Genomic DNA, 13,422 nt, shown 5'->3' on the forward strand with positions numbered 1-13,422 from the left:
AGGTGTATGGCGCTCGAGAGTGCATTTGTAGGCACTACAAAAGATAGCTTTATCGAATTTGGGGAGTTGAAGGAAGTGTGTGAAGATGTGATTATCCTAATCAAATCTTCAAGGTGGAGATTGTTAACATTAATGGGAGACAACATTAATGGCAAACAATACAAAGTGGTGCAAGTTTAGCACCCTAAAGTTGACTTTGAAAAAGTGGCATGGGATAATTTTTTTTTTTGGTCCTTGAGATAATGGGCTATTTATTGTTTGGTCCTTAAACCTCAACTATAAATAGGCCTTCTCATTTCTCATTTCAATTCATCCCAACCAATCTTTCTCTCTTAGTTTTCTCTCTTCTCCCATTTGAGAATTCTTAAAGAATTCTATTTGTTTGTAATACTTTGGAGATAGTAAAGTTATCATCTGGTGTTAGTGCCCGAGGACGTAGATATAATTTACCGAACCTCGTTAAATCTCTTGTGTTCTTTCTTGTCCTATTTTTCTTTCAATATTTGAGGGTATAATAGTAGTATTTAATTGTGCTATTAAATTACTATAGAAGGGATATTCTGTCTAAGGAAAGACTTGGTATTTAAGAGATCCATGTGATCCACCTCTCTTCCCTGGGAATTGAACTTTGTGTGATTTTTTAGTACAATAATTTACACGCTTCCGACTCTATTGGAACAACACTCTTATCTATAAAATTAAGCCTTTCAAAAAGAAATTAAATAGTGATCAAAATTAAGTATTTTTCCCCAACTGTATAGATTACTACTCTCATTGAAAAATAACTCTTAGAATTTACTTTTTTTAATAGGATTTACTTGTCTAATTTTGTATTTGATTTTCGTATAAATTTTAAATTTTAGTTATTTTACTTTTGATTCAAAGAATTTCATGCATTAATATATTTATATTTGATACATTAACATCGTATAAGTTCATACACTCTCAATAAACAATAATATGTCATTTTAATTATATTTATTATTAATAAATTTAAAATTTATTGATTCTTTATATTTTTTAATTTTATTTTTCAGTCCATATTCAGAGTTCAGGCTACTCTTCCCAAGAAGGTTATTAACTTATTAATTATGTAACTTAATAGAATTTATTAAAAATGTATCTCTAGATACAATACTAATATCAACTAAATTAAAACTCAATGAATTTATTAAAAATGTATCTCTAGATACAATACTAATATCAACTAAATTAAAACTCAATCGATAACTAAATTTTAAATAAGATAAATAAAAAGATTAAATTTATAAAATTAAAAGTAAAAGTCGAAAGTATATGAGCACTATGGACATAATTAAAACTTTTTTACTATTGTTTTACCCAAAAGTTAAAAAAAAAAAAAGCTAGCTTCTTAACTGTACAAATTAAGTGACTAACGCAAAAATCCGTGCTACCTTATGTAACTCTAGCATCTCTCTTCTTCTGTCTTTCAGGGCTTTAACCGAACCCACTGGTATCGACCGTCGACTGGCATATCCTTGACAATATCATAGTTGTACCTGCAAAAATAAAAAGAAAAAAACTTTGTTTGTTAGTTAGTTAGTTAGAGACTGGGATTTTTTTCTGATTCTATGAATGCTAAATTGCGGCATTGCGGTGACAATGCTTATCCTACGCACCAAGGAAATGGAAACAATACTCACTTTTCCATGAATCGTTTTTGCTCGTAGTTTTCAGCTACTGTGAAAAACTCGTCGATCTCCTCTTGTGAAGGCGTTTTCGGCTGCTTTGCAGGTGAAGGTGGCGTTTTTATCTCCGGCGATTTCATTTCCTCTTCGGTTAATGGAGTTGTTTTTTGACTGAAAAAGGTGAAAAATGCAAATGAGGGTTATAATTTATAAAACGTTAAGGAAACGAGTCAGTTTTTTTTTTTTAATATGAAGGATAGTGTGAGTGTACACTGAGCTCGCTTAAAAGGGTGAGTTAAAAGAGAAACGATTCAGCTTTTTGAATTTTTGAAAATTTGAAAGATAGAACTAGAAATAAATGAAAAAAAGAAGAAAAAGAGATAGTCATTAATGAAGGAATTAGTGAAAATTAACCTGAACCTGTTGACGTTGATGCACGTCGAGATTTCAGTTTCGAAACTCTTGGCCTGCAAAAAAGCACATTCATGAGCTACGATAAGGTAAATTAATTTAAAAAAAACGATCAATTAAACCTCATATGAAACGGCAAATCTTTTGACGAACCGTTCCGTGATTTCCTTTCTATGTGTATTTTTCTTCATTTCTCAGCAACCAAACTGGAGAAACATAAAAGCACAGAAGGAAAAAAAAAACTGAAACAGAAATTCAAACTTCACCTTTAGATCTACGAATCTCAAGCTATCCTCGACAACATCACAGCAGCCATTGCTAAAACAACTAGAAAAAGAAAACTCGTCGGAGCTAAGTCTGCAACACTTTTCACCGGCGAATACTACGTCGGAAGTAGCAGAAGCAGCAGTTATAGCGTTGTCCAACTCAACGTCCGCCGGTGAAGCTAACGCCAGTTCCTGTAATTCTATAGAAACAACGGATTTTCTTCTCTTCGATAACAATAACCTTTTTTTCGAAGCTTCCATTTCCGCTCTTTCTACACTTCGTTTATAGCTTCTCATACAATCGCCCATTTTTTTTATTCGTGTGTGACAATTTTATTTTATTTTATTTTTTTTTTGCTTTTTTCGATGGAGAAGAGAGTGTTTATAAACAAAAAAGCGATCGATCGAGTGATTAAATGGTTTATTTGCAACCGTTGATATCTTGGATGGTGGAGATTTGTTTTTTTCCCTTGTTTTGGTACTTTGTGTGTAAAATGTATACGTGGTTTCTAAACTCCGTTATATGTGACACCGTGATCGACCTGGAATAAGAATAACGCCGTTACCGTCTTTGGTCTGCCGTCACGTCAACTCCCTCTGGCTGGTTGGTGGCTACATCTAAAAAACTTGAAGCATGATATAATTTTTTTTTTTTGAAATTGCTGGTATTTTTTTTTCTAATTTTATAAAATAAATAAAATTTATCATAGTTTTAAATTTAGATTATATTTAAAATTTTCACTAATAATGAAAATATTATTATACTTAAGTGAATTTCTAATTTTAATATTGTGGATAGAAAAAATAATGTTTGAAGTGCTTGTGTTTTTAAATAGAATTCGACTTGACTTGGAATTTATTTGAAACCCTTGTGACCTTGAGTATGAGTCAAAAACCGAAATGAGATTTTATGATAGCTCATGCAATCTTATATATATATATATAACAATTCAAGGTGTTTCTATAAAGATGAGGTTGTCGCGGTTTGTGATGGTTCATCCGATGAGCCAAGAATTGTAGCAAATAGTAAGTTTGGGTTCCTTGATAGGTTAGTAAACGAGAAAAGGGATGGGGTTATGGTGGTTTGTTACGGTTCATCTAACGAGTACAGATCCATAGAAGATAGTGAGTTCGGGTTCTTTGGCGAGTTAATACACGGGAAGAGAGTGAGTGATAGTTGAGAGAGAAAGAGAGAGATCTCCTTTTTCTTGGATCCAGATGGTCTTATATAAAGGGCGCCATCAGTCATTCTTGATGTACCATGCCTCATTCTCTTATTACTTTCGCATTCTCTAGAGCTCAACCGACTTACTAACATCTCTTTCCCGTAAGTATAGATTATCGTATTAAGACAAACAGATAAATGCAATGTACGGATGATAGATATAACATAAAATTTTAGCAATAGGCATAACATGTGAATGGATATGGCATATGAATGTTACCAATACTTTAAGCAATAATAGACCTAATTATTCCCTTCTGTTTAAGGACTTATTGTAATTTAAACCTCTATAATCTTTGATAGTTATTGCCACCATAAATGTATAACTGATATATATTGTATTCTGGAAAATAATAATAATAATAATGAAGATAGCACCTTAAGAAATACATGATGGGTAGATGAAATTTTTAACACATACAATAACTCTAAATTTATTAACTTTCGCTAAACATGCATATAGAAATGAATTCTAATAAAAAAAATGGGATCTTTGTACTGTAAAAATAATGCCTTTGAGTTATTAGAGATGTTATTGGTCAGATGTTATTTAAGGATTGTAACAGATGGATTAATGTAGGAAAATAAATGCAAGATAAATATCCAAGGTTTAAAAAAATTAAATATTAAAAAGATATGACGTTTGTCGATTGAGTCTTAATTTAGTTAGAGAATGTGGATTCAAGTGCACTGAAGCGCATTATTTTCTTATTTATGAATTGGGGAAGAGCTATGGATTATTTTAGTTATTATGTCAAAAAGAACAGATATAGTCAGAGATTATAATGAGATTATTAAAAAAAAGTCACATTTTAATAAAAATTTTAGTTTGAATATCAATATTTATATTGGTTTAGATGTTTATCTCTTCTTTAAGGATTAAAAAAATAATTTTTTCATTTGTGGGTGTTAAGGTCTCTACTTGCTCCTTTTAAATTCATTCATGAGTGTAATGATAAAACACGTTGTATTCTTAAGTTTAAACACTCAAGTTGTTATTGTTGAAAGAGATGGTCATGAACCTTGAAAAAAAGCTGCGCACACATTGTGTGTCAATAAAGCTATTGGTTTATTAGCAAAAAACTTCAAACTTCTAATTAATATGAAGTATTGATTAACACTAAGTTTAGAATTCAAATCTGACCTTAATCCCCCATCTTCTTAAATATATAGACTCACAACACGTCATGTATTGTTCTCTACGAGAATTTTGTTTTCCAATTCTGTCGAAAGTTTAAACTCGAGGTTTGGATCCTCAGCACTTCAAGTATAGTCTTGAGTGGACACTTTTTATTTTGAATAATCATTTTATAAGTTCTGATTATATTTACTCTTTTTGACACAATACTTAGAACTACCCCAAGTTCTCTTACATTGACAGTAATACGCATACCAATTGAGTTAAGACTCGTACTTTTAAAATAGTATATGAATGAAAACAATCATGAACCATCTTTCATAATAAATTTTGATTGGATATATTGTTGAAACAAGAGTTTCAAAGGATGCAATATGCAATGTGCTTAATATGAAATTTCAAGATAAAAGCAAATGAGGGACAAATTAATTAAGGTCCACAAAGTTTCAACTTCAAAAGGCAATGTTTCTAAAGTCGATGACCCTTTTCATCATAGTTGAACACTTTGCGGCTACCTTTATCAACATAATTCATCATTGAGAGCTTTGGGAGATTCCCTTTACCGTCAAGCCACGATTGGAGAAAATAAAAACCAGCTATAAAAATAAAAGGCAAATATTTTTATATTAAAAAATTATATGTACTAATATATAATAAAAATCTATTTAATATATACAACGAAAGTTGAAAGGGTAAGATATGTCCTTGTTTTGTAAGGTTGAGTTCGAGTTTTTTTTTAACTGTTCATAATAATTTGATTTGTTTTTAATTTTATATTTGACGATATATCTTTTATTGCTTTTGAACATAAATTTGATAAAGTTTTGATGTGATTTTTCTTAAATTAATTTTTAAGTAAATAAAAAAATCAATAGCTTTTATATAGCAACTTTTTGGGAAAAAAATATTTTTTTTTATGTATTTTAAATATTAAATATTTATTTTTACACAGTAAACAAAATTAAATATAAAATAAAATTCAATTTGGTTGGATTATGTTAATCTTAGCTTTTTAGTATGCAATTAGTTTTGAATACTCGTGAATCTTTCTTGGTTTACAAGTTGTAGTTATATATATACATAGTAAAAGTTTTATAGAGACTCATGTATTAAGAGTTGGATTACATTGTATTCTTTCTATTAAAAAATGACCAAATTAATCAATGTACATTAAATCAAAGAGAAATTAGTCTTTTTGTTAAAAGTTCCGTTCATTTCTCTATTGTAAAAAATTAGTCCCTGTACATTACCATGAGGTATACGTGGCACACCATATATAATTGTCTAGTTATTTCGTCAATCATGTCATCAATTTGCTCTTTCCATCTAATATACAAGGATTAATTTGTTTATTTTTTGAGTAAAGAGATCAAAATGCAATTTGACTCCTAATACAAAGATTTTTTTTTGGTTAGAAAATAAAGCATAAGCAATAAACTAAAATTATCAAGCCTCAACATATTTTGCTTCTGTATATAACGAATGTTGGATATCCTCTTCCAATATGTGTCTCACATTCAGTGGCGGGTCATCAAGAACAACCAACTGATTCATTCTATCTCCTACCTCTTTAGCTAAGAAATCAGTAACATTGTTGCTATCACTCTAAATAAGTTGACATTTCACCTCCCAGCCCTTGTAGAACCATTCATGAATCATTCTAACTTCGGCTATATTGTTGACTGCTGCTAATCCATTGCCCAAGGTGTCAATTAGTAGAGCATTATCACTTTCAATCTCTACCTTTCGAAAAACCCCATGACCAAGCTAATTTCAATCCTTCCAATATTGTCAATACCTCGATATTTTCCCATTTCGAAACCCACCACCCAACCTCCAATTAGAACTCTTATTACTTCTATAGGGAAAGGATTGTATGAAAAAATGACGCCACGTCATCTGTATCCTTTTCCAATAGTTTTATGCCACATCAGTAATCTTATCCTGAATCTCAGGATTTTATCCTGAAAAAAATCAAATCCAAATTAAAATACTAAAATTCAAGATAAAATCTTGAAATTCAGGATAAGAATCCTGATGTGGCATAAAACTATTAGAAAGGGATACAGATGACATGGCATCACTGTTTCATACAATCCTTTCTCTACTTCTATAATACTTTTACCATATATACACAAAAAAGAGAATGGGTTAGTAACAACTTTTTTTTTTTACTTTTTTTTCTCCATTTTTGTACTTTCTAAAGCAATGACAAAGTTAGATGGAAAAAGAAAATTCCTAGTAGATAAAAACATTTGATGCATTCATTTCAGAAACATGCAGACATGGCTCACAGTTGACAGATGCGTAGGTTTTATATATATATTTATACACACCTATATAAAGAACATAAAAAACACACATATATGTATTGATTGTGTGAAATTAGGTCTTATGGGTTGGGCACTGGGGAAGTTGCAGCAATGGTCCAAATATCTAAATACTACTCTCAGTTTAAGCACTGAAAAACTGTCATTGCACACTGCTAAATAATAATCAGCTGGTGAGGTTTTCAATTCCTTCTTTGAAAACCTCCACATGTATATATTTATGATCTTACTGCATATCTAGCATCTAACCCTAACTAGTTCTTCATATCAATATTTACTTGTATTTTTTCCCATCTAGAATGCTTGAGGTTATCTGAAGAGCAAGAGTACTTTGTTGGGATGGACCACCTACCAAAGGAAATGTAGATGTTTACGTTCCGTAAGATTTGTGTCAAAGAGAGCAATTTTCGGTTTAAACCAAGAAAACTGACTCAACTGGATTCAGTTTGGGCGGTTTTTTCGATTATGAATTTGGTTTTGTTGGTTATTTCGGTTGGTTATTAATTTTTAAAATTTCAAACTAGCCTGACAAAAGAAGCGGCTTATTTTAATATATTTTTAAATTATTTAAAATATATTTATAATTTATAAAATAAATATATATTATTTAAGCTCAATAACTAAAGCTGATTAACCGATCAACCTAGGTTCAGTTATGATAGTTTTTGAGCTTTAATTTGATTAGATCTATTTTTGTAGTTTATGATCTATTAAATCGATTTAATAAAAAAATAATCGAAGGCTGAAAAACCGAATGCTCACCCTTTGATAGGGCACTTGTGGGCAACTATGCTACTATTTGAGTGGTTTTAGGAGGATGACACTTTGAAAAAATCTTTTAAAGGAGTCGGAAGTCCTTCCACAAAATATATATTGTTCCAAGTAATTTTGGGTATTCTTTTTTTTTTTAAATATTCGTGTTCAATACATGTATGCAATGACAGAATGTAATAGGAGCTAGAAAGTGCTTCAGCTTTTAAAAATTGAGAAATTGTCATTAAGCATTTCAAAATTTTTGAAAAATTTAAAAGTTCTCATTAAATCTCATGGTTTTCGGAATTGGATTGATGGTTGAACCAATTAAGTCGTTCGTTCCTAGTTCAACCAGTCTAGTTTCAATAAAATAAATTATTAAAAAATTATAAACCCAGTTCAACTACCAGCTCAACGATTTTGTATACTGATCTGTAAGTCAACTAGTTCTTTCCCTTGATCTAAACCGGTGTACTGACCGCTTCGATCTGATTTCAACAACCATGTTAATTTTCTCAAAATTTTTAATTTTTTAACTAAATCCTTGATTTAAAAAAATTAACTACAACCTCGAATTTATTTTTAAAAAATTAATTTTAATGTAACATTCTGTGACCGACAACACTTATTGTACTATATCTATATACCAACATGGAGGACAAATGCAAAAGCAAATAAATTATGATTGATTAATGTGTCATCGTTCCAACTATTTACATTGTCTCTTATGATCTTATTTTCTAAAGTGAAAATGAAATTCAATTTGGAACATGGCACTACACCTACCAATTATTCCAACAAAAATATGTATTCAATGCAAATTATTCCATTAGTTGGATCTGGTTTTGGGTGAATTTAATTTCAATTTAATTAATTTAGATTTTAAAATTTTTGGACTCGAAGTAATTTCAAGTTTAAAAATTGAGTTTTTAAATCGAACATTTCAATTTTCTTATTTAAACAATTTCAAGTTCAGATAAATTTTAAGATCAGATTATATCAAATTTAAATTTAAATTAATCGGATCAAATTTTTCCAAATGTTACAACAACCTTATCTTTCCCAAAATGTCTTCTGTTAGAACCACCCAAAAAGCTTAAAAGGGCCTTAAGAGAAAAAAAAAAAAGAAAAAGAAAAAAGTCTACTTTTGTGGCTAACATATGGTGTCCTTAAAAGGGATGAGATTGAATGTAATGCTTTTGTTAAGTGGGGAAAAAAGTTTCTTTGGACATATTAATCTCTGTAATGCTACATATTTGGAATTATTTTTTTATACTATTTGGTACTTAAGTTTGATTTTAATGTTTAATTTGGTCCCTGAGTGTTTTTTTTAGTTTGGTACCTAAGTTTTACTTCAATATTCAAATTGGTACCTGAGTTTTTTTTTCTCAATTGAGGATCTAAGTTTGGCTTTAATCTTTAATTTGATACCTAATTTTTTTTATCCCAATTAAATATTTATACTTTTTTTACTGAAGTACACATGTCAAATATTCATTTGACCACATGATGTCATTTGGACTGGGTGCCAAATTGAACATTAAAGAGAAACTCAAGTATCAAATGGTATATTAACCCTCAAGTAAACTACACCTAAGATTACTAAACTATTAGTAAATTTATATTTTAGCCACTCAATTTCAAAAAAGTTACAAAATGATCACTAAACTATTTGAAAATTTTCATTTAAGTCACTAAGTTGTTAAAGTCGTTGTTTTATGGCCTTCTCTATTCTCACTGCTTGAACCAATCGAAAACTCTCATTCCCTTTATCTTCTACAGTTCAAAATTCAAACAGCTTTCTTATTCGATCTCTGGCACTGATTGTCTAATCAACTTGGATCTAAGGTATGCTCTTCTACTTGTTGACGAGTAATGATCCACCATATTGATCATCTAATCATCACTTGGAGCACACTAGCTGAACTTAAAAAAAAAACTTAACAGCCTAATGATTTAAATAAAAAAATTTGAATAGTTCAATAACTTAAATGAAAACTTTCGAATAGTTCAGTGACCATTTTTTAACTTTTTAAAGTTGAGTGACCAAAACATAAACTTACTAATAGTTTAGTGATATTGGGTATAATTTACCCTCTCTCTTTTTTTTGTACCTAAACTTTTTTATCCCAATTAAGTACTTATGTATTTTTTTACTAAAGCACACATGTCAAATATTTATTTGACCACATGATGATTGATCTGGTACCAAATTGAGCATTAAAAAAAACTCAAATATTAAATGATATATTAACTCTCGGATAAATAGAGTGACAAAGTAACAATTTCATCTATTTACAATTTACATAATATGCATTGTCTAGTTATAAAGGATTGCCTATTTAGGGCTATTTTGGATGAGCGTTTATTTCCAGTGTGTTACGTTTAACTTTCTTTTTATTTTACGTTATAATATCTAATTTCACTGTCACCACTATTTTTATACTAACAACAAGTAAACACACCGCTGATTTAAAACCACCCTTAGAATAACTTTTTTGCTTCTAATGTTTAGATATTTTGACCTATTATTCATGCAGTTAATAGTCCTTCTTGGCTTCTAATTTTAGCAATGTCGGTTTATTATTGAATCTTTTAATTTTAGTGCATAAAAAAATCAAGCAAATTAAGCTTTCTTCATATTGAAAAGATTGGTTAGCTTTTGCTTTTACCTTTTTGCTTTTGTCTTATTAATGTTTCTATTGTTATTTCTTGAGTTTGATTAATATTTTAAATTAATAGACAGAATTTGTATTTATATTTAGTTTTAATTTTAATTTAGTATTTGAGTTTTTTTATCTCGATACTTAAATTAAATAATCTCATATTATTTAATAAATATTTGATATGTGTTTTGGTAAAAAAAAAAGAGATTTAATTGAGACAAAAGAAAAAACTCAGGTACCAAATTGAATATTGAAGTCAAACCTAGATATTTATATGAGATAAAAAAAATACAAGTATCAATTTTAAAAAAATAATGTAGGTATCTAGTTGAACATTTAAGTTAAACTAAGGTATCAAATTGGGATTAAAAAAAAGCACTCAAAACCAGTGATTGAGGGTTCAATCCTTGCCCTGGGAATGGAGCAGCTTTAAAACTAGTGGCTAGCATTTATCCTTTAATAGGTCTATCGAATGCGGAAGATTAATTACTGGACTCGCTCCAATAAATACCTTGGGAAAAAAAAAGCACTCATTGATACTTGTAACAGCCCAAATTCCAGTGGTGTTGGAACAGTAATTCGAGATCACTAAATTTGACAAATGAGTAGAAAATATTATTAATTTAATGAAAATAAGTTAGATGTGAAGTTAGGAAAATGATTGAAATAGTGAATAGTATTTTATAATAAATACTAAATAATTTGAAAGTGAAAACGAGGTATCCAGACCTCGGAATATTAAACTGAGCCATAAATATTTTTATAAATATTTATAGAGTGTTAGGAAGTTAGTATTAAAGTTTTGTCAAGAAATTTTAAGGTTTCGTAGTCAATTGGGTAAAAAGGACTAAATTGAATTAAGTGTAAAATTGTGAAATGTGATTAAATAGCTCTAGTAATAATTAAAGAAGGACTAAATAGGCAATTAAACACCTATTATTGGGCTGGACGGCACGTATGTGCAGGAAATATTGAAATTAGGTGTGAACAATGGGTAAAATTGGAAAAGAAGTAAAAATTGAATAGTTAAAAAATGGGATGTAATTGGAAATCTAGAGATTTCTTCAATTTTCTTCATCCTCTTCAGCTACAACTAGGTCCTATCATCTAATTCATTAGTTTTTTATTTCATGGCTGATTTTGAAAGTTTCCATGAATAAGTACTGGAATTTTATGATGATTTAGCATGGAATTAAAGCTTTAATTAGTTTATATGCTGATTTTATTGAAAAAATTATATAAAAAGTGAATATTTTGGGGACCTAATTGTAAAAGAGCTTGAAATTAGAGTTTTATGAGGAAATTATAAATTTCATGGTTTTGAAGTAATTTAAAATTTCTAAGGAAAATGTTAATTGAGAAGAAAAGGTTCTATTGATGAGTTAATTGGTCAGGGTACAAATTGTGAAAATTGTGAAATTTGGGGTAAAAGTGTAATTTTAGGAATTAAACGGTATAAATTGTGAGATAAAATAAAATTGAAATGAATGCTAATTAATGAATGATTTTGTAATTATAAATCAAGAAATTGAAGTGAATCGTGGAAATGAGAAAATAGTCAAATAATTTTCTTGAACTTCTACAACTATTGTGAATTAGCCCAAGTAAGTTCATGTGGCTAAATTTTAGTGATAATTGTTATTCTTATGAATTTTATAATGAGTTATACTATATGATTATGATAAAACCATGAATAATGTAAAAATATGAAACTGAATAAATGATCAAATTGAAGGAAATATCGGATTGAGTACTTCTGTCCAGTGACAAACGATGAATTGACAGAAAAGGACCATGGTTGGACCATAGCAACAAGTGATAAGTGATATCCGTATAAGACTATAGCTGGGATATGGCATCAGAAAACAAGTGATAAGTGATATCCGTATAAGACCATAGCTGGGCTATGGCTTCGGATTAAAGTGATATAAGTGATCTGTATAAGACCATAGCTGGGCTATGGCATCGGAGAAAAGTGATAAGTGCTCCCATGTCAGACCATATCCGGGATATGGCATCGGTATGATATATGACTCGTATAAGACTATGGTTGGGCCATGGCTTCGGAAAGTGAAACGTGATCATGTGCAAGTCCATAGTTTTACTATAGCAAAGTGAAGATGAAGTACTCAATTCCGTATAGTTTCTTAATTTGAAAAGAGATGGTAAGTGATAAATGGGCCTAAAAAAATGAAGTTTCTGTGAATAATATTAAGTGAAATTGACTTGGCTTGTGAATGACAGGAGAAATTAGTGAATTGGATAATATATGAATGCTTTACCATATTTGGTAAGTTTACGTTCTAAGCCTATGAACTTACTAAGCTTTCACAAGCTTACTTGAATGTGATTGTCATATTTTGTAGATTAACGTGGAGTCGGAGGATCGGATCATCATCAATAATCACACTATCCAGACTTCTCCGGTAGTTTTGGGTTATTATCTTTTGATTTATATGGCATGTATAAGTATTTGGTTGGATAAAATTATAGATGGTTAAAGTATGTAAAAGGGATGGCATATATGTATGAAACTTAGTTTAATGGTTAAGTAGTAGTGTGCTAATATAAAATGCATATTATGGGCATAAATTGGTTGATTGGTTGGTTGTAATTTGTATAAAATTGAGTTTAAGTGCAGGTAATAGATGAAAGGTTGAGAAAAGTGGCCTAAAACGGCCTATTTTTGTCCACATAGATAGACACACGGGCGTGTGTCTAGGCTGTGTGTGACACACGGTAAGCCCACGGGAGTGTGAAATAACCGTGTGTCCCCTGCATCTTTAAATGTGAAGTCAGGATAGTACATGGGCAAAAGACATGGCCGTATCTCTTGGTCGTGTGAAGAACACAAGTTTCAAGCATAGTCGTGTGTCAAAATTGTGTGAAAATGGCTTTAAAATGGTGAAAAATCAGTTTACAACAAGGCCTAGCCATATGGGCGTGTGCCTAGGCCGTATGCCCCTTTGATGCTTAAGAAATTG

The 13,422-nt window shown here is 30.1% G+C and overlaps 1 protein-coding gene across 2 annotated transcripts; it reads right to left on the bottom strand.

Moving 5' to 3' along the window:
• Positions 1 to 1,242: 1,242 nt before the first annotated feature.
• Positions 1,243 to 2,731, bottom strand: LOC107927899 (cyclin-dependent kinase inhibitor 7). Of its 2 annotated transcripts, none has more exons than XM_016859022.2 (4): positions 2,327 to 2,731; positions 2,064 to 2,116; positions 1,665 to 1,820; positions 1,243 to 1,520 (listed from the first exon to the last, which is right to left on the bottom strand). In XM_016859022.2, exons 1-4 carry the CDS (start codon positions 2,633 to 2,635, stop codon positions 1,451 to 1,453), a joined length of 588 nt encoding a protein of 195 aa, XP_016714511.1. In that variant the 5' UTR covers positions 2,636 to 2,731; the 3' UTR covers positions 1,243 to 1,450. The 2 variants fall into 2 exon arrangements, with proteins under 2 accessions (XP_016714511.1, XP_016714512.1); XM_016859023.2 differs by having other exon boundaries at positions 2,070 to 2,116; positions 2,327 to 2,707.
• Positions 2,732 to 13,422: the final 10,691 nt, after the last annotated feature.

The sequence above is a fragment of the Gossypium hirsutum genome, chromosome A03, assembly GCF_007990345.1.
Source record: "Gossypium hirsutum isolate 1008001.06 chromosome A03, Gossypium_hirsutum_v2.1, whole genome shotgun sequence".
NCBI lineage: Eukaryota > Viridiplantae > Streptophyta > Magnoliopsida > Malvales > Malvaceae > Gossypium > Gossypium hirsutum.